Source organism: Eublepharis macularius, chromosome 9 (assembly GCF_028583425.1).
Source record: "Eublepharis macularius isolate TG4126 chromosome 9, MPM_Emac_v1.0, whole genome shotgun sequence".
Taxonomy (NCBI): Eukaryota; Metazoa; Chordata; class Lepidosauria; order Squamata; family Eublepharidae; genus Eublepharis; species Eublepharis macularius.
Window position 1 is genome coordinate 106102470 of NC_072798.1, and position 22438 is coordinate 106124907.

The 22438-nt window shown below is 42.9% G+C and overlaps 1 protein-coding gene across 3 annotated transcripts in view; it reads left to right on the forward strand.

Moving 5' to 3' along the window:
* UPF2 (UPF2 regulator of nonsense mediated mRNA decay) overlaps positions 1–22438 on the forward strand; it is a 66734-nt gene that overhangs the window by 25882 nt on the left and 18414 nt on the right. For all 3 annotated transcript variants that reach the window (XM_054988432.1, XM_054988435.1, XM_054988436.1), the window contains 6 exons: positions 1020–1133; positions 1737–1853; positions 2982–3167; positions 4628–4831; positions 5282–5557; positions 6290–6473. In XM_054988432.1, the coding sequence (XP_054844407.1) occupies positions 1020–1133; positions 1737–1853; positions 2982–3167; positions 4628–4831; positions 5282–5557; positions 6290–6473 (1081 nt within the window). The remainder of the gene's footprint in view (positions 1–1019; positions 1134–1736; positions 1854–2981; positions 3168–4627; positions 4832–5281; positions 5558–6289; positions 6474–22438) is intronic.

Genomic DNA, 22438 nt, shown 5'->3' on the forward strand with positions numbered 1-22438 from the left:
CCTAAGTTAAAATGTGTTTAAATCTTGTCCCTGTATGTAGTGCTCAATCATATCTGTTAACACATCATGCTAACACTTCCCATGGCATATTTTGATTGTACCTTTGGAGTAATGAAAGCGAAACCTCAAGTGGCGGCACTAGCCTTGCGCAGATCATGTTTCCCATGGGCTGCCACTTCTTTGTCCCAAAGCTGCTGTCAGGTTTACTCTGGGAAATGTGAACGTAATGTGGTAACTGGTATGATTAATTCAGGGGATGGGTTTAGTAAGACTTTAAATGATGGGACAAATTTCAGCTTACGAAAATGGTTCTTATGGCAGTAGTTCCTAAACTGTGGTCCAGAAGCCAGTAATGATCTGAGATTACTCAGGAATTATGAGGAAAATACTGAAGAAATGAGTACGTTTTAGATGCTTATTGCTTGCTTCTTTTTTATACCATACTTCTGTTGAAGCCCTTTAAGTTTGCAGGTACCCAACCTTTAAATATGTGTTTTAATTATGGTCTTTGATCTAATTCTATTTTATGTGTGAATAGACTATTTAAACTACCTAGAAGGACGCTGCATGCATGAAATTCGGTGCCAGCAGCGTTCCTTAAGAACAGGAGAGGTGCCCTGCTGGTTCATACTAGTGGTCCATCCAGTCCAAAATCCAGTCTCGTGCAGTGGCCGGCTGGCAGGGCTGGAGGGCTAACAGTCCGTTTTTAGAGGCCTCTGATGTTGCCTCCTAGCACTTGTCTATGTGAGAAGCATGCTTCTATCCTGAAAACTTGTGGGTTTTCAGGAGGGGTTTAAAAAAAAATTCTGCATGCAGAACTCTTTAAGGCAGGTAGATTTCCTTTAGCCTTTTAAGGCACTTCCTGCTTCAATAACCTTAAACAGTATCTTTCTGCCTCCCTTGCTGTGTTTTTTTCCTGGCACAGAAACTCAAATAGTAGATATTGTAAGCACCTTTCTGATTGCTGCAGCCGCTTCTCAGATTCTGAAAGTTCACTGTTTCTGCTTTCCTGTCTTTAGGTGAGAAAGAAGGACCAGATCAACATTGAAACAAAGAACAAAACGGTACGATTCATTGGTGAGCTTGCAAAGTTCAAAATGTTCTCCAAAAGCGACACTCTGCATTGCTTAAAGGTGAGTGCTCATGTGCAGCTGATGACGGGTTCACGTTCTTTTCCTGGTATGTTCAGAGGTACATTGTGTGAAGTTTATGTATGTATTTAAAACATTTGCATGGGGCCTTTCCACTCAATTTAAGCCTCTGTGCGTGTGTGTGTGTGCACGCGCACACACACACACACACACAGTTAAAAACAAACATGACATCTGTTTGCTTTTAATTGCACACACAGACACACACGCCAGCAATTAAAAGCAAAGAAGATGAAAGGTCAGCAAGGGTGTGCCAGACAAAACGGAAGAGTCTTCACCTGCTTGCAGAAGACGACGATTGTGATTTTGTCTGGATGTGCTGCTAAAAATGCTAGAGGGTGACAATAATGATCATTAAAAGTGTATGCTTTACTTTAAATCCTGTTTTACATTTGAAACAAAGATACATCTAAACATGCTGGAGTGGTGCCTTGTGACAGAGAAGTTCTACTTAATGTTTCTGCTGAATTTTACTTGTGCCATAACATGGCTTGATTGCAATCCAACCTAAGTTTTTAAATATGTTACTTAAAATTGAGCATTCCACCAGGAAAAATGTTTAGAATGTGATGTGTTTCTCCACAGATGTTGCTGTCTGACTTCTCACATCACCATATTGAAATGGCATGCACTCTCTTGGAAACCTGTGGGAGATTCCTCTTTAGATCACCAGAATCCCATTTAAGAACCAGTGTCCTTTTGGTAAGAACTGTTTTAAAAAAAAAAAAAAGATAGCCCATAGCTCAGTAAAGCGTACAAAGGCCTGTTCAGCCGCTCCCCGAGCAGCGGTCTTGTTCCTGTGGCGGAGGGACAGGTGTTTTCTCACCCAGTGTAATGGTTGGTCCTGCCGTGTGCTGATCAGGAAGGAAGGCTGAACTCAGTTCATGCGACTTCTAACACCCTCGCGGAATCTGATAAGCTGGGTCACACAGACCTCCTGGGAGAAGGTCCCACATCATATATTGCATTGGGTAGAGGTTCGTTGGCCTTGGGAGGGCTTGTGTTGTGATAAGCATGTTGATTGGGCCACAAAACAGTCAGCTGGAGGGCCCGGAGGGGGGAACTCCAGTAAGCATATGTCAGAGGGAAATGGCAGCACTTTACTTTCCTGTAGTACCAGAATATGGTTGGAAACATACCGTGATGCATTCAGTGGTAGTAGAAAAGTGTAGAAGGCAGGGACCCTGAATAGATCATAGTTTGGTGGGTAGAATGTATTACAGGGTATGGCTTTACGTTTCTTTACTGTGGCAGAACAGCCCCACTGATCTGTGGGCATTGCCCCTTCTTGCTCACTGGGGTGTGTGGGGTTCACTAGTGGCAGTCCAAGTCTCCACCTGGCACTTGCCACCTGCGTGGTGCCCCCCCCCAACCCTCAGAGGCTTTTGCTCCTTGTCTTTTGCACCCGCTGCCACCACTTGGCCTTTGTGGAAATTGCCTATGGGGAGGGTCAAGGCTCCCCACTTCCATGGAGCACTCTGAGCCCTACCTTGTGCCAAGTCTCCTGCCACCCAGCACCTTGTTACTGAAGGACTGTTCACGGCACCTGTGCACCACTGGGGGACCAGCCAATTACCAAGTTTCTAGCAAAAAGCCTTCTGGCCATAGGCTGTGCGGCTTAGAAAGCATCTGGCCTTCCCTTCCCCCTCCAGCCTGTTCTCAGCTAAAATACACATTTTAAACTGGGAGTGCAGGTTTTGACAAACTCCAGACATACAAATAAAAAGCATTTCTCGTCATAGCTAAGAGGGATTACTTTGAGTCTTGTCAAAATATTGCCTGGTTTGAAGTTGGTTTGTCAGCACAGGTACTTTTCATCTTTGCTTCCAGGAACAAATGATGAGAAAGAAACAAGCAATGCATCTTGATGCACGCTATGTCACGATGGTGGAGAATGCCTATTACTACTGTAACCCTCCTCTGGCTGAGAAAACGGTGAAAAAGAAACGGCCTCCTCTCCAGGAATACATTCGGAAACTCCTTTACAAAGATCTCTCCAAAGTCACTACTGAGAAGGTGCGCCCCTTTCTCTCTCCTTCTCGTCTCATCTTGTGCCCCAAACTATTGATGGGCTTCATTGGGAGCACAAATGGAAGAGGTGGGGAATGTAGCCTGAAACAACATGTAAAGGAGAGAGGCTAGTTTAAAATTGGTGCTTTAAATATTCCAACGGTGTGAGATGATAAACCATGCTGTGGCTGGGTTTTCAGTGCTGCGTTTTAATTCATAACTTTAAATTGTTTATCTTTTTGTTGTGTTTTATTTGGTAAGCTGTCTCAGGCAGGCTCTCGGGAGAGTCAGCATAAGTTTTTTCTAAATAAATAAGAAAAAGTAAAGGAAGCTGGGAAGCACCCTGCAAATATTGTGAAGAAAGAGAGGAGGTATCTAGTTGCAAGCTGTAACACCTGGAAAGAGCCTCTCCAATATGGGGGTGGGGGTGAGTTGTCAGATACTGAATCAAGTATTATAATTGACTGTAAAATCCAAATCCATGTCTCATCATTCAGGGACGTGGGGAGCATTCAGTCCCCAAGAGTTTAATTTTAAGCATTCCTTTCCTCAAGAGCAAGCTGCTCTGTCTGTCTTACAAACACTAGTGTTTGCAAGGCTGGATCCTCAGCATAAGTCTACCGGAAGTTGCTAGCCCACCTCTCTTCAGCCTGTTTATGCCAGCCACTGAGGGCACATCGGCTGTGTCTACAAAAACTTTTCTACTTTTTTGTTTGGGGGGCTGTTCTGTTCACTGGCCTGTGAAGACCACACTTCTTGTTCGCTTGTTGTTTTTGAACTGTCGTGGTGTAACCTTATGCTTACTCTGCAGAGACTCAAAGTCAATTTCTGCATTTGTTACCTATGGGTACAGCCCAGTACAGCTCTTACATACATCTGGAAGAGAACTATGTAGGGGACTTTATGTCTGTTGAAGTCAGTGTGTGAGTCTTAAGAGACGGGGGGCTTTTCAGGTTACATTTTATGCTGAAAACACCTTGTGTCCTTTAGTATATGTAGTGAAACTTAAACCTCCACATGCTCCTTTATTTTTTCTGTCGTGGATTCTGAAAGAGCCGGTAGTTTCCACACAACAGATTAAGAAACACATGACTTAAAAGTATAACAGTGACATCCTAAGAAGAGTTCTGCCCATGGACTTCTGTGGCTTTAAAAGGGTGTAACTCGGCTTAGGGTAGCAGCGTAAGTTACGGTTGGGATATATAATGAATTGGTGTGTAGTCTTCATATTGGCCCTGCTCTATTTCACAAGATAAACAACCTTCAGAATAGCAAGGCTGAGACAGCACTATTCTTCTTACATAAGGGCTTGTTTGCTCTTTCTAAATGTTAGGTTCACAGACTGTCACAGGCATGTTTGTTCTGGATTAATTCTATTAGTAGTTAACATACATTGTTTTAGGTATAAAGTATCCACCCTAATTTTTTTGCCTTCTGAAGTAAGTTTCTTTAAAATCTTTGTTTAGGTCCTCAGACAGATGCGCAAATTGCCCTGGCATGACCCTGAAGTGAAAGACTATGTTATATGTTGTATGATCAACATCTGGAATGTGAAATATAACAGCATTCACTGTGTAGCCAACCTTTTAGCAGGGCTGGTTCTGTACCAAGAGGATGTTGGCATTCATGTTGTGGATGGTGTCCTAGAGGATATTCGGCTAGGAATGGAGGTAAAAAGGAATGTTGAAGTAGACTGCTTGAAGGATTTCTAAAGCTGCTTCAAACTCTGATGTTACTCTGTTTTGATAGTCAATTATAGCCGTGTTTTTGAAAAGGAGCCCATTAATTTAGTTCCGTATACTTCTGTTCCTGATGCAAAATAATGTAATGAATACAATATTCAAAAAATTGTTCTGTTGTACCAACATACCATGATTGTAGCATAGTGCAATTTGCTCCTGACATGAATTACTGTCTATTATTGTTGGCTTTCAGGCCAGATTTTTGTAGGTTAGCTCCTGCCGAGAGAGAGAAAGACAGAGATCTAAACAGTCTTCTGAGTTTTGTGCATACTCCACTAGACCATGGTTGTCAATGAACAATCCCAGTGGAGTCCAGTGGCTACATTCTAAGGTTACAAATACTGTGTTATGTCTTCACAATGGCATTTTTGTTTGAAGGTTAATCAGCCAAAATTTAATCAGCGGAGGATCAGCAGTGCAAAGTTCCTCGGTGAGCTGTACAATTACAGAATGGTGGAGTCAGCAGTCATATTTCGAACTCTGTACTCGTTCACGTCGTTTGGTGTGAACCCTGATGGAACTCCTAGCCCCCTTGATCCCCCAGAACATCTTTTCCGAATTAGACTGGTCTGCACCATCCTTGACACTTGCGGACAATACTTTGACAGGGGATCTAGCAAACGGAAACTTGATTGCTTTTTGGTCTACTTTCAGGTAGGACTAAGTTTTCATTGTTGTAAACTTTATCCTCATGCTTAGTTGCATGCATTTTTTCCGTATAACATGCTTAAAATAACTTACTTTTGAGTACTTGGAAGTTATTTAAAACTAGTTAAAGGCTTATAATTTAATCTGTTAAGTGTAATTATGGGGCAGGAAAGGGAAAGATAAGATGGAGAGAAGGTCAGTTAAGTAGCATAATTTGAATACTAACCACAATTAATAGGGCCTAAGAAATCCCTCAAGGTTGCAGGGGATCTAATGGATGGGATCTCAACAGGAGTGCTTAGACAATGGCACACATCAGCTACTGAAATGGAGAGTCTGTCTTTAAAAAGTAGAAAAGAATATGAAGGAGAATAAAGTGGAAGTACAGTATAAAGTTATAAGGGAGACAGGACCAGGTGTAGAGAATGAGGTCCTGCCAGGCTGCCTCATGATCATGGCTGCTCAGCTCTAGGCTCCTTTGTGCTTGAAGCCTTACAAGATGCTTATACCTCTTAGCTAAATTATCGTCTAATGTTGCTTTTAACATTAAATGTGCTGGTGTGAAAAACCTAGATAACTCTCCTTATACTGATAAGTAACCAATATGGGATGTTTTAAACAAAGAACAGATGTGCTTTTCATAGTTCTTTGTTTTTGTTGTGGGCTAATCTGTTAACATTCAGGTCTAATTCAAAATGGTTGCATATTCATTTCAGAATTCTTCCTGTGTTTTTGCAGAGGTATGTTTGGTGGAAGAAAAGCCTGGATGTTTGGACAAAAGATCACCCGTTTCCTATTGACATTGACTATATGATCAGTGATACTCTAGAACTGCTGAGACCAAAGATGAAACTCTGCCATTCTCTGGAAGAATCTGTTAGGCAGGTACAAGAACTGGAAAGGGAATTCTTAATCAAACTAGGTAAGGCTGCTATCTCAGCAATGGTGGGAGCTGAGATTGTTGCCCAGTCCTTGGGCATTTTCGGGCTTTATAATGCTTTCCATATCTTAAGCCATCTCAGCTGTAATTCAGGAATCATGACATGAGTTATATGGCCTCAAGCAATGTTCCATAAAGCAAGGGATGCAGTTTTAGAGGCTTTGTTTGGTCATGGTTTAGAAGTATAGCAGTAACTACAGGTATGTCAGTTGCAGAAACGTCCCATATTTGTATCATCTGAGATGCATGATGATGCTTAACACCCAATGTTCTTTTCCAGAAGGATAATACATTCATCAAGACATACAGTAAATGTAATATATTGTAACTTAGTGTCCCTGGGTTAGGATACAATGGCCTTGTACCCGAATTAAGGGGGGAATGGGGGAAGAAGAGGGAGAAACATGGAAAGATGTAGCAAATAGCCTGGTTGACGCTATTATGTTTTGTCTTGTGATAGTTGGGATGCCTCTACCACATTCTCACTAGCTTGGCATAGGATAGAGAAGCCTCCATGTCCCTCTCGCTTGCTTCCCCTCCATAGCGGAGTTTGCATTCCTGAAGCCCATGAGAGGATTTGTTGGCCTTCTCTTCTTTTATGGCAGATCCTCTCAATTCTTGCTTTGAAGAGTTAATGCTTTTTTCAGTGACCCCTTTAAAAATTCTTCTGGGACAGAGGTTGGACCTCTTGTTCACTTTGTCAGTTTAAACATATCCTCCTGTGCTACTGGCATAATTCTATTTATGGCAGCCACAAAGAAATAGTCCTTGTGGGAACCAAGCTTCTCTTTCTTCCAGCCGGTGCCTTTCATGAAAAGCCCTTCCCCACCCTTGAGGTAGAAACTTGCCTGCCATTGTAACTAATAAAACAAGTGGAGAATGAAAAGTTTCCTGTTAGTGAGGCTCTGTAGAATGATCATCTAGTAGATGCATCCTCTTCTGTTTTGTAGAAGCCAAAAAGGTTTGAATTTCATGAATCAAAAAGATAAGAATAGAAAATGGTTCATTTGAGGAAAACTTCCTGCATTATGTTCAGTGATGGTACCAAAACTATAAAAAAGCAGCTCCATGAACAGAAATGAGCCGTTAATATGTTGGGTCTCTGTCAGTGATATTCATGGAAGAACTCATAGTTCATTGTCCGTCTTCTAGAGCAGTCCCACATGGGACTGCATGCACAGGCCTGCCGATCGGCAAGGTTCTAAAGCTAAAATCCGCTAGGGGGCACCTGGCTCCCTAGTGTGCATGCACGGTGTTTCCCACTGTTCATGCCACTGGAGGTGGCGCCCCCTCACCCTCAGTTCTTTCTTTGCTGCCGGCCAGGAAGGTTCTTGCTTCGTGACTCCACTGTATCTAGAAGAAAGAAAGAGAAAGTTGAGTGAGACTGGCTGAAAAAGCACTCTTTAAGCATTGCTCCAGTTGTGCAATGAGTATGACAAAAACAGATGGGCATTTGTCTAGAATGTTTGGGGGAATGGCATAATGTTCAAACTTACGAACATTGCCAAAAATTTACTCCAAAAGCTCGAACTGAAAGAGCTACAAGGCTGAAAGCGCTCCTCTGGGAGAAGGCCATGAGAGCCTGCGAGGCCCCCAAACTTGCTCCCCCTTCCACAGAAAGCGGGAACCGAGCGATCTCCACTCAGCCGTTGACTCTGAGAGCAGGTTCCGCCCCTCAGATCCAACACCTGTTGTCACAATTGGCCAAATCGGTTCTGACAACCTCGGATCCATCTTGAGGCCAACAATGACATCGAGCACTGGAAACTCAAAGACTCACCAAGGCCCCTCAAATCTTCCTGTCTTCGACTTCCCCATCAAGATCGGATCCGACATCAGCTCCGAAGATGAAGTCCAAGAAGAGACATAATGAGTTAACCAACAGAGCATCGAAGGTGAAAACCTCGGATCCAACAGTCGCCCTGGATCCAGTCTCTTTGGATCCGAAGATTGCAGAACCGGAAGCGTCAAGCCTGAACAGATCCACAACTTAGAAGGAACTAGTAAGAAGGTTATCGACCTTCTTGAACCTCCTAGGAAAAAAGCCAAGAGCAAGACAAAGTACCTTATTCAACAGGAGCAGTTGGAAAATGTCCTGGAAGAGAGACCTCGTACTCCATCTTTTCACTGAGGAAGGCAAGATTGAAGAACCAGTCCCTCCTGGTCTACCATGGTCTAGAACATAAGGCAGTAAGCATCCATGCTGCTCACATAAATGCCGTGATAGGCAACACTTCCAACACTCAAATTATGGGCTCGAATCAGGAGAACCCTACAGAAGTAGTTCTGTAACTTCCACTTTGAGAAGCCTAGTATATCCAGGATCTGGGAGACAGGATGATATTCCACACTTGTCCCTTTCTTACCTACCATCTGAGCCTGATAGGGAAAGGAGTCCTAGTCCAGCATCAGACTCTTTGCCTGATGAAGTAGTCATGGGGACAGGACAGGTATCCCCTATGGATGATTATCGATTATATACTGAACAAATGATCAGAATGGCGCCGTCTTTTGAAATTGAGATTTCAGCAGTAGACCCCAAGCTGAAAGACAAAGTACTGCAGTACTTATACTAAGGGAATACGACCAATGTTGCCTTCCATATCACTGAAGACTTCGTGGAGCTTATTAACTCTGTGAAAAGCCAGCATCTACTCACACCACAGTTAAGAAGTTTGAAGGGTGGTACAAGACAAGGGAGGATATTTGCTCCTCCTTATTCAGTCACCCACCTCTGTCATCTTTGGTGACAGAGGAAATGCAGACGAGACAAAGGCAGGGCTCCCATTTGCCCCCCCCCCCCCGATAAGGAAAGTAGAAAACTTGAAACTCTTGGCAGAAAACTTTACTCTTCAGCGGCCCTCAACATCAAGATCAATACATGATGCACCTATCTCAGGGCTCGCTGTTTCACTTCAGTTCAGAACCAGACCTATTATCAGACAGAGGGGTATGGCCTCTGTCCATCTTCAAGGCCTCTGGGAGGACTGGGGATGTGCCACAAGATTGGAGAAGAGCGAATATTATCCCAATCTTTAAGAAAGGGAAGGATAACCTGGGAAACTACAGGTCAGTCAGTCTGACTTCAGTTGCTGAGAAGTTATTAGAGCAGATTTTAAAGGGATCGATCTGTAAGCATCTGAAGGACCATTTAGTGATCTGGGGAAGTCAACATCGTTTTGTCCCCAACAGATCTTGTCAGACCAACCTCGTTTCCTTCTTTGATCGAGTGACGAGTTTACTGGATCGTGGGAACTCTTGTCGATGTGATTTACCTGGATTTCAGCAAAGCTTTTGATAAGGTTCCCTATGACATTCTAATGGGTAAACTGGAAGACTGTGCACTGGACTATAGGACAGTTCAGTGGATAGGGAACTGGTTAGAGAACTGCACCCAAAGAGTGGTGGTCAGTGGCATTTCATGTGATTGGAGAGAGGTGTCCAGTGGGGTGCCGCAGGGCTTGGTTTTGGGCCCGGTACTTTTCAATATTTTTATCAGTGCTCTGGATGAAGGGGTAAACAGGCTACTCATTAAATTTGCTGATGATACCAAATTGGGAGGAGTGGCAAACACCCAAGAAGACAGAGTTAAAATTCAACAAGACCTGAATACTCTGGAGAAGTGGGTGGTTGTGAACAGGATGCAATTCAACCTAGATAAGTGCACAGTATTACATCTGGGCCACAAAAATGTGAAGCACAATACAGGATGGGGGACACACTTCTAGGTAGTAGTGTATGCGAAAGAGATCTTGGAGTAAGAGTGGACTGTAAACTAAATATGAGCAGTCAGTGTGATGCAGTGGCAAAAAAGGCAAACTCAGTCTTGGGTTGTATCAAAAGAGCCATTGCATCGAAATCACAGGAGGTCATAGTCCCTCTCCATACTGCCTTGGTCAGGCTGCACCTGGAGTACTGTGTGCAGTTCTGAAGGCCCCACTTCAAAAAGGATGCGGACAACATCGAGAGGGTGCAGAAGAGAGCGACGAGGATGATTAGGAGTCTTGAGACTGAGCCCCACAAGGAAAGGCTGAGGGCCTTGGGAATGTTTAGGTTGGAGAAAAGAAGGTTGAGGGGGGACATGATTGCTCTCTTTAAATATTTGAAAGGCTGCCATTTGGAGGAGGGCAAAGAGCTGTTCCAGTTGACAGCAGAGGATAGGACCTGAAGCAACGGGCTTAAATTACATGCAGAAAGGTACCAGCTAGATATTAGGAAAAACTTTTTCCCGGTCAGATTAGTTCCAAGGTGGAATCAGCTGCCTAAGGAGGTGGTGAGCTCCCTTTCACTGGCAGTTTTCAAGAAGAGGCTGGATGAATATTTGTCAGAGATGCTTTAGGCTCATCCTGCATTGGGCTGAGGGTTGGACTAGAAGGTGGCCCCTTCCAACTCTGTGATTCTGTGGTATCACAGCCTACCCAAACTGAAGCTAACAGCTTGGCAAATAATAGGACAGAGGGGCTCTGAGACAGAGTAGCAGAAATTATCCTCAACTCTAGAAGGGAAAATACAAGGTAGTCCTATCGTTTTAAATGGAACAGGTTTAGTTCCCACTGTTCAAGGAAATTGTACTTCTTTGGTCGTCACAGTTAGTGCTAGCTAGACTTATGTTACCTCCTTTTGAACCCATAGCTACGTTCACACTAAAGGAACTGTTGCTAAAGATTTCTTTCCTGGTCACCATAACATCCATTAGGCAGATGAGTGGCTCTCAGATCAGATCCTCCCTTCCTTAAGATATATCAGAGTAAGGTGATGCTGCGCCTGGTTCAAAGTTTAGACCTAAAGTTGTTCGTTCATTTCACTTGGCTCAGGACATAGTACTCCTGGTGTTCTTCCCTTTCTGCTACGAATTCAGAGAGGGCAATGCATACACTAGATATCAGGAGAGCAATCTTAATTTATTTATATCGTACGTCACTCTTCAGAAAGGACAAACAGCTCTTTGTATGCTGTGCTGGCCCTAGAAAAGGGAAAGCTGCCACTGCACAATCCATAGCCATCAAGACATGTTATTTAACAGCAAACTTACCGTGTCTTATGGAGGTAAAGGCACACTCGATGAGGTCCCAAGCGACATCAGCAGCCTGGATGAGAGGAGTGCCCATCCACGAGATATGCAGAGCAGCAACTTGGTCCTCCTCAGATACGTTTGCTAGACACTATGCACTAGATGCAATGGAAAGAAAGGAATCAGCTGTTGGACAAGCTGGACTACATTCAGTATTCCAATGAGAGCACACCCACCTCCAAGGTGTAAGAAGCTTGTAAATCTCCCATGCAGGACTGCACTAAAAGATGGACAATGAAAACAGAGTTGCACTTAACTGTTGTTCATTGACATCTTCTGTGCGGGCACACATACCCTCCCTCCTACCCTGCTGTGCCTATCCAATATTTACCTCGGGCCAGTGTCTCAGGAGAACTGAGGGTGAGGGGGCGCTGCCTCTGGTGGCATGCGCAGTGGGAAATGCCACTGGGGAGCCACGCACCACCTAGTGGATTTTAGCTTTAGAACCTTGCCGATCGGCAGGCCTGTGCATGTATGCCTGCCCAGAAGACATCAATGAACAAGTTACAATAAGTGCAACTTATCTGTGTGAATAGAGCCTGAATGCAAAGTGTGGCAACCAGAGGTGAATGGCTAGGGGCTAGAGGAATGCTCCAAAAAAATTCCAGGAAATCCAGATCTGGGATTCAGGGATCCCAGAAACATCTGGGATTCTCAAAATCTGGGAAAGATTCTCTGATATGGCTTGAGACAGATCAGAGAATCCCAGATTTATTTAGCCATTATTCTCTATAGGGAAATTATCTGAGAAGGATTTTTTTTTTCATTTTTCAAGCAAACTTCACCAAATTGGACCCCAGTGTCAAGTTCTGTGGGACCCTGAACAACATGCCCCCAGCCACTCATAGCTGACACCCACTGCAGAAACACACTCGGGCAAGGCTGCCATAGCCTAGGCACACTCCCAAATGCAAGCTCCACACACAGAAAGCCCAACAGAACCAAACGGAAGCCCCCTCCCCTACCCAAGTGCCCCTGAACAAGCTGCCAGTCCGCTCCTCTTTGCTTTGTATGATGAGAAAGTTTCCAAACTGGTTCTTGGGGTCACAAACGCACAAGGACAAGGATGCCAGTGGCCAGAAGCACACTCGCATGGGAAGCCAGGCCAAGCCGAAGTGAAGCAAGAGAATGGCATCCCCTCCAGAACTAAAGTGAAACAAGGGGTCCAACTTCACACCAGAGAATCACACACATTCCACCCAAACCAAACTGAAGCAAGAGTATAGTTGCAACTTGGCCCAGCAGATGAAAAATCTCTTTTTTAAAAGGCCTTATTTAGGCACGTAGTATTAGCTATCCACACTAGCAATTCCTTTAATTCCTTTTCAGGAATCAAGCAACTCCTGAACCCATTCCCAGACTAGAGGTCGGCCTGTACAAACACACGACTTCTAAAGAGAGCCAGAGAAAAGGAGGGTGGCAGCCTAGTGAAATGTGTCACTGTGGGCAGGCTATTTATCTGTTTGACTAGAACATACCCGAACTCTTCTTAATTCTTCCTACACAAGCCTATTAAAGGGAAAACTCTGTTGGTCCCTATATGCTAAAAATTAGGTTTTGCTTGTTTGTAACAAGACCTACAACTAGCCTGTAATAAAAAGTCTTTTGAAAAGTTCATCCGCAGCCTACCCAACAGGAGCACACACCCAAACTCCACTAGTGACAATTTAACAACACAAAGTTCAAAAGGCAAAATGCCCCAACAGCAGGAAAAAACAGATTCCCTCCCCCGAAGAACAATCACCAGAATTAACAGCAACTGTATAACTCCCAAGTTCAAAAGCCAAAGCACACCAACAATGGGAGACAACGTAATGAACAGCAACCATATAACAACCACTACCGAGACTTCCGGTTTGGGATCCATGGAGGTCTAACGCAGCTCCAACAGTGGAGCTGACCGGGCTGCCGTTTCCAGCGGCCGGTGGGGCAAATTCAGCCCGCGGCCACCTGCTCCCAGGCGGGGAACAGGCAAAGAACGCTCAAGTACCTCACGCGCGTCGATCTCGGGCGAGGGGGGGTTCTGCGCTAAGGATTCTCTCTCGTCCCTTGAGGTCCCACCCTAAGACAGGTCGACATAAATCTCTGCGGCAGATCCGGGGCCAGTGCGACTGGCATAAGATCTTCATGCCCAAGCTTCAGCAGGGGAAATTAATTTCGGAAGAAAATTTGGAATCGAAGCAGTGATTACAACCCAGAAAGACGTGTGAAAAGGTAAAGATCACTATCTCTCAAACCTTGACAGACTGTTTAAAGTAATGAGGCTTTAAAGTGAACTTTTAAACTGCAACAGTTGGACTATATTGAGAAAAAGATCCGGCAAGAATTTGATTAGAAAAAGGACTAAGTTAAAGAAAGTTATTGAAGAAAATAGATAATTGTTTACCATACCTGTGGTTATAAAGTGATAGCAAGCTGTGAGAAAACTTCTACCATCGCGAGAGCTGCAGTGGAGAGTCGGCAAACAGGAAGTGCGTCACAGCGATAGAGGTGCCTGTGAGAGAAGGTCCCCATTGAAGAACAGGAAGAAGGGAATCGCCATTTTTGAAAAGGGAAGGGCATTGACTTCAACAGGAGCGGAAGTAGGACATCTTGGATTATAAAAAGACTATAGAAAAACCATAGAGAAAAGACGCCCGACATTTTGGATTTTGTAAGTGTCTCTTGTTTATTTTAAGAACCGGGACATTTAAATTATTTCAAAGGGACATTAATTTAGACGCCACAGAGCTAAGGAAACGTGCAGACTCGTGGGAGCGAGGTAAATCAAGCCCCATGATGTCGAAGAAAGAATGGCAAACAGCTATTGAGAATTTGGACAAAAAATTCCTGGAAATGTTAAAGGAACTGAAGGAGACAAAACAGGAGTTGGTGAGAGAAGTTAAAGATGTTAAAGAGACAGTAAAAAATGAATTGGCAGAGGTGAAGAAGGGAATGGAAACAATACAAACCGATTTACAGGCAGCGCAGCAGAAAGTTAATGTTGTGGAAAAAGCGATGGAGAATCTTACAGAGACGCAACGAACAGATATGAGAGTGATAAGGGGGAGAATGGCGGTTGTGGAGAGTAAATATATGGAGAAACAGCTGAGGTTTCGAGGTCTGCCAGAAATAGAGACAAAGACAGCACAAGAACAGGTGACTGAAGTGTTAGCTGAATACCTGGGAAAGGAGGAGGAGGAAGTTGTGGCTATCCTGGATGTTGTGTACCGAATAAACTCCAGATTGGTTGTTGTGGGTTTTCCGGGCTGTATTGCCGTGGTCTTGGCATTGTAGTTCCTGACGTTTCGCCAGCAGCTGTGGCTGGCATCTTCAGAGGTGTAGCACCCTGGGTGCTACACCTCTGAAGATGCCAGCCACAGCTGCTGGCGAAACGTCAGAAACTACAATGCCAAGACCACGGCAATACAGCCCGGAAAACCCACAACAACCATCGTTCTCCGGCCGTGAAAGCCTTCGACAAAACTCCAGATTCGCAGCCCAGAGGAAATTACCAAGGGACGTGATTGTGCAATTCATGACAAGGAATATAGGAGAAATGATAGTGAGTAAACAGTTTCAAGGTCCATTGGTAGTCGATGGCAAGACGATTATCATCATGAAGGAGCTACCCAGATCGGTGTTGCTTGATCGGAAAAAATATAAAGTGCTTGTGCAGAATTTGAAGGATATGAAAATAAGATATAGATGGGAATTACCGGAAGGGATATCTTTTGAATTTGGAGGAATGAAAAAGCGCATCAGATCTGAATTTGAGATGGAAAAGTTTATGAGGGACAATGAAAAGGACTTACCAACAACAAGGCTATGAATATGGAGTGTAAAGTTTTATCTTGGAATATAAATGGACTTAATTCACCCAAAAAGAGAAAAAGTACTTTCCACTGGCTAGTAAAACAAAAATGTGACATTGTATGTTTGCAAGAGACCCATATCAGAAATCAGGATGTAAAATATCTTAAAGTGAGTAAGTTGGGCATTGATTTTGTAGCGGCCTCAAAAAAGAAAAAAAAGGGAATGGTACTATATATTAAAGAGGAGCTACAGCCGAAATTAATGATTAGAGATGTGGAAGCCAGATTTATAGCAGTGGAATGTACATGGAATTTTAAAAAAGTGTTGGTTATCGGAATTTATGCACCAAACGGTGCCAAAGAAAGCTTCTTTGAGGATTTAAGGAAGCAACTAGATGAACTTACATATGATCAGATAATCCTTGCAGGAGACTTCAATGGAATTACAAATTTGGAACAGGACAAAAAATCAGTAACTGCACAAAAGAAAAGAGGACTTTTGCCAAAGACGTTCTTTGCATTAGTGCAGCAGGAAACTTTGGAAGATGTATGGAGAACGCGGAATCCCACAAGTAGACAGTATACATTTTTCTCCGCAAGACACTCTACTCTATCACGTATTGATATGATCTGGGCCTCAAAGGATTTAGTGCTTTGGACTAAGGATGTTGAAATAATGCCCATGGTAGGCTCAGATCATAATCCAATTATGTGGAAGTTCGGGAAAAGAAATAAGAGGAAAGGATGGAGAATAAATGAGGATTTGCTACAGGAGGGAGAAAATATGGAGATGCTGAGAAGGGAAACTAAGTTCTTCATACAACATAATATGAATCGAGTAGTACCAACCAATAAGGTCTGGGATGCATATAACGCAGTGATTAGAGGCATACTAATGGATTTAAATGGAAGAGCACGAAAGAAACGAGAGCAGAAGAGACAGGAGATTATGGAGAAAATAAAAGCCAAAGAAATACAACTAAAGAAAAGACCAGGTAAGAAGAAAATTTATCAGGATATTAAAATTTTACAAGAGCAGTTGACGGCAATGAACAATAGAGAATTGGAATGGAATTTGAAAAGAATGAATCAAAAGTCGTTTGAAGGTGCAAATAAACCTGGGAAATATTTGGCATGGCAACTGAAGAAGAGAAAAGAAAAAAAGATAATAAATAAAATATGTGAGGACAATAAAGTGCATCTGGAACAGACTGCCATTAGTAGAGCCTTTTACAAATTTTACGCCAAATTGTATGGGAAAAAAGAAGTGAAAAAAGACTCAATAGCGACATATTTGGGAAAAGTAAAACTTCCAATAATCTCGGAAGACTGGAGAGTTAAATTAAATAGTGAAATAACAGAGGAAGAAATAAAGAAAGCAATACAGTCAACAAACTTGGGAAAAGCGCCAGGGCCTGATGGACTTACAGCAAAATTTTACAAGGTAATGGCCAATGAGCTGGCGCCATTTCTAAAAGAGGTGATCAATGGGGTCTTGAGAGACCAAAGAACTCCAGATACTTGGAGTGAAGCTAATATATCATTGATCCCTAAAGAGGGACAGGACTTGACAAATGTTAAAAATTACAGACCTATTTCTTTACTTAATAATGATTACAAGATCTTTGCGAAGATCTTGGCAGAGAGGCTAAAGGGATGGCTAGCTGAGGCTATTGGGGAAGAACAAGCAGGTTTTCTTCCAAACAGACAAATTAGAGACAATTTAAGGACAGTTATAAATGCTATTGAATACTATGACAGGCGTTGTGATAAAGAGGTTGGGTTCTTCTTTGTAGATGCTGAAAAAGCGTTTGACAATTTGAACTGGGACTTTATGTTTGCAACTATGGAACAGCTACAAATGGGAGAAAGATTTATAAGAGCAGTTAAAGAAATTTACAGAGACCAAAGTGCAGCAATTGTGGTGAATGATGAGGTGACTAAGAAACTGACTATAGGGAAAGGTACAAGACAAGGTTGTCCGTTGTCTCCACTGTTGTTTATTTTGGTATTGGAAATACTGATGATACAGATCCGAGAAGATGATGCAATCCGTGGAATAAAGATAAAGGACTTTTCCTATAAGGTCAGAGCATTTGCAGATGACATAATGTTAATTGTGGAAGATCCAATTGAAAACATGCCTAAGGTAATAGATAAAATCAAAGAGTTTGGAGACTTGGCAGGTTTTTTTCTAAACAAAAAGAAGTCAAAGATATTGTGTAAAAATATGACTAAACAAAAACAACAGCAACTTATGGAAATAACAGACTGTGAAGTAACAAGTAAGGTAAAATATTTGGGAATCGAACTGACTGCAAAAAACATAGATCTATTTAAGAATAACTATGAGAAATTATGGACTCAAATAGAGCAGGACTTGATTAAGTGGAATAGATTGAAGTTGTCATGGTTGGGAAGAATTGCAGCAGTTAAGATGAATGTTTTGCCAAGAGTGATGTTTTTGTTACAGACAATACCAATTATTCGGGACTAAACAATTTGAAAAATGGCAAAGGAAAATATCGGAGTTTGTGTGGGCAGGCAGGAAACCTAGGGTGAAAATGAAAGTGTTGCAGGATGCAAAAGAAAGGGGTGGAATGCAACTGCCCAACCTGAGACTTTACTATGATGCAATCTGTCTGGTATGGATGAAAGACTGGATGACACTGGAAAATCGCAAATTGCTGGCCTTAGAGGGATATAAAAAACTGTTTGGATGGCATGCATATTTATGGTATGACAAAGTGAAAGCAGATTCTATGTTTCTACACCATTATATTCGGAGAAGCCTCTTCACAGTTTGGAAGAAATATAAAGATTACCTACAGGAAGGAACTCCCTCCTGGGTGGTTCCATATGAAGTAATTGATCCAAGAACGGTCGATAATAAGCAACAGTGTTTAACGTATAAGGAGATAACTCAAACAGAACTTTCGAAAGCTAGAATAAAGACACAACAAGAGTTGTCCCCAAACTATGATTGGTTTCAATATAGACAAATCAGAGATCTTTATTATTCGGACTGTGCGAAGGGAGGAATAAGAATGGAGAATTCAGAATTAGAGAAAGTAATTCTACAAGGAGATAAAAAAGAAATTTCAAAGGTCTACAAAGTGTTGCTAAAATGGTATACTGAGGATGAGGCAGTTAAAGTGCAAATGGTGAAGTGGGCTATAAACTTTAACAAAGAAATAACAATGGAGGCGTGGGAATACTTGTGGAAAAATACGTTGAAGATTACGACATGCACTAATATTAAAGAGAATGTTTATAAAATGATGTATCGTTGGTATCTGACACCAAAGAAGATAGCGCTAGGGAATTTGAACATGTCTAACAAATGTTGGAAATGTAGAAAACATGAGGGTTCTTTGTACCATATGTGGTGGACTTGTGAGGTAGCTAGGCAGTACTGGGGGGAAATAATAAAAGTAATGAGTGAGATTTTACAATTTCAAGTGAATAAGAACCCAGAACTCCTGCTACTGAACTTGGGAATGCAAGATATGCCAGCACAATACAGGACATTGTTATTCTATATGACAGCAGCAGCTAGACTTTTGTACGCGCAGAAATGGAAAGTACAAGAGGTGCCAACCATTGAGGATTGGATCTACAAATTGCTGTACATGGCGGAGATGGATAAAATGACAAGAAAATTGAGGGACCTTGACCCAGGGCAGTTTAACAAGGACTGGGAGAAGCTGAAACAATATCTGGTGAAAAAATGGGAGGTGGGTGGAGAACTGTGGCAGTTTGAAAATTACTGAAACATAATGGAAGAAGAGGGAAGTGACTATACCGAGGGGGGGAGAGTTGACTGAATAATTCTAAGCAAATACCATATTGGATTATTATTTAGAGTATTAGTAGCGCTATCATTATAAGAAATGTAAGGATAAAAGTTAAACTAAATATCTTTCTGACGTAAATAATAGTTGCAAAAGGGTGAATGGATATATATCAGTAGGTGAAATGTGGAAATAATAGATTGACTTATGTTAAACGAATATATGAATGGATTACTCTAGTTAAATAGCTCTATAACGGAGAAATTAGATAATTATATTGGATATGATATGTAAAAGGAAGTAAGGAGCAACATATATAGAATATAAGTCAAATTGATTGATTTATTATGAATACATGCAAAGTTTATAGAAGTACTAGAAAATATGTATAAGGTGGGGCAAATTGCTTGTCCCATATTGAAGAGGGTAGAAAGAGTAAAATAGAGTATAGTTGATCAGAATGAATATTATTGAAAGGAATCAGAAATAGCACAAATATGATAGATAAGCTTAGAAGAATTTGAAAGTATATTATAATAAATATAGTAAAATTCATATGAGTAAAGGGAAAATAGATGAGGGGTTGGAAAACTGTTGGAAGTCAACAAAAGGGGGGGGAATGGGAGGGGGTTAGAATTGGAAATTTAAAGGAATGTGAGTGTAAATGATATGATATGATATATTTCTAATCCAATAAAATTTTTTACAAAAAAAAAAAAACCACTACCAAACACACATACAAGCGAAAGCAGTTCTTAAAAGGTAAACTTTAAGACCAAACTTGTCCCCCACCCTCTCTCCCTCGTCACCAGCCCCCACTCCCAATCAAGAAAAATCCACTGAGTCTGTGACTCTCAAACCAGGCAGAAGTCCTCCATGCAGCAGTGCAGCTACGGTAGTCAGGGCAGGCAGCAGCAAATCCACTCCAAAAGTCAAAGTAGTAGGCCAGACCAAGGAGCCAGCTGTAGCAGTCTCTTAATCCAAGGCCAGAGCACACAAAATGCAGGCTGCTGTGAGGCAAGCCTCCTTATTTAACTCCTACTGGGCAATTTAAAAAAGGCTTTCTCCTTTCCATTGGCCAGAAAAGGAGAGCCTTTCAAGGATTGGCTATTCAATCCCTCCTCCTTGCCTCATTCCTCCTGCCTTTGCCTCACTCCCTTTCCCTCACCTCTGCAAAAAAAGGTGTAAAACAGTTTCTTTGCAACGAAATAACCAGCCACATTTCCCAGACTAACCTGGATTTATCTGGGGGTCCCAAGCCGGGAACCCAGATCAGATCCAGGATTCTCTGTTGTGATCTGCGAAAACTGAATTTTGCCAAATCGGCAAAAATCCAGCTTTAAAACCCAGTTTCCAGACCTGGATCGCACACCCCTACTAGGGACTTCATTTGGACATAGGCTCCTGCCAGCACTGGGTCTCTTAGGATCTGACAACTTTAGCTCAACGTTGATATTTGCCACTAGCTTATTTGCTTTGTGCATGGAAGCAGAACGATTATTTATGCACACTTGCACACATACACAAGCATCTCGAGTAGGCACCCAAGTGGTACATGATGTGGCTGGTTCATTTGCACTTGTTCTACTGGTACTGCTGTAGCACAGTGGTTAAGTGGTTCTGCTGCGAATCAGCACTCTACTGGTTCGAATCCCACTCCTGCTATGAGCTCAGTAGGTGGCCTTGGGTAAGCCACTCCTCTCAGCCCCAGCTGCATTATGGGGATAATAAACACTAACTTGTTCACCGCTCTGGGTGAGGCATTAATCTATCTAGAAGAGAGGCATATAAGTGCAGTTTATTATTATTATTATTATTATTATTATTATTATTATTATTATTATTATTATTATTATTATTATTATTATATTGGACTCATTGAATCAGGCACAGCACAGGCATCATTCTTAGCTACTCTCTCTGCAGTTCTCTGAAGCGGAGGACATCTTGGGTGATACCCTTTGCCCAATTAGGGAGGCAGGAAGTCAAACTTTATTCCTCTTCCTGTTGGAGCTGGAACACCCCTTTCTCTCAGTTCTTTCCTGCCCCCAGGGAAAGCAGTAGCTTTGGCAGTTAGCTCTGCCTCACTAACCTTCTTTCTTTGAGCAAGACTTGTTCTTTCCTATTTTTTCTTCTTTCTTCCTAGATTCTACCTAGCCCTTTCTTGTTCACTTGCCTCTTTATCCTTCCTCTTCCATCTATCCTATCCCCAAGCTGGGCAGACTATAGAGTCTAGGAACTTTGATGGTAGTTTTATGGAAGAGGAGCAAGAGAGCCTGAGCTCTGCCGCTTCTGCAGCCAAAGATGGCACTGATCTTCCCAGTACCGTCCTGCCTTCAAGGTAGGAACGGAATTCCGGCACCTTTCCGGCCCCAGAGCCAAGTACAAACCCCAAGAAATGCCATGGGAAGCTGCAAAAACCAGGATCGGCAGCGTGACTCCCTCTAGAGGCAGAGATGCGCGTTGATACAGAGGCTACAGAAAAGGTGGCAGAGCCCACGCGAAGACCCGCACAGCTGGCAACAACATGCTTGCCAATCTCCCGGTGGGAGATGACGCGGCTAACGCTTCAACCTCGGAAGGGCCCTTCCATACATCCACTGGTGACTTAGCTGCGACTGGTAACGTACCCAGCGGCACCAAGCGCCCTTTACAGGGTAACCTGCTTTGCCTACTGAGACAGACTACGTGGGAAGAGTTTGCCAGACTGCCAACTGTAGCCCGGGGTTGTAAGCGACTCATCCTCTCCCCCCCACTGCCCCCCAGAAAGCAACACAGAGCAGAGAGGGAGTGGCCCACTAAGGCTGCCAGAAAGACCATCCCAGATAAGGTCAAGGGTAGGGGACGGGTGTGGGAAGGGGATACATCCTCAGACAGCGAGGACAGAAAGGAGGGTGAGTTCCTCTTTGAGGAGGAGGAAGAGGTCATCATTCCTGACCAAGCTGATAGACTATTTAAAACCAAAGATTACCAGTATTTGCTATCCAAAGTTCTAGCTGTTTTAGATCTACAAGAGGCCCCGAGGGGAAGAGGAGGAAGTTTCTGCTATGGCCATAAGAGCCTCTGCCACCCTTCTATCATTTCAAGGGCTGCGGTGGTGTGGACCCGCAAACTTATTCATTTACTTCCAGGAAATCACAAGCATCTCTTGGAAGGGGCCAACAGAATTCTGAAGGCTAACACCTTCACAGCGGATGCCACTCTGGACGCCTTGACCTTTTCTTCCAGTACCATAGCTTCGGCAGCAGTGGCTAGGAGGCTTTTGTGGTTAAGAGCTTGGCAGGCAGA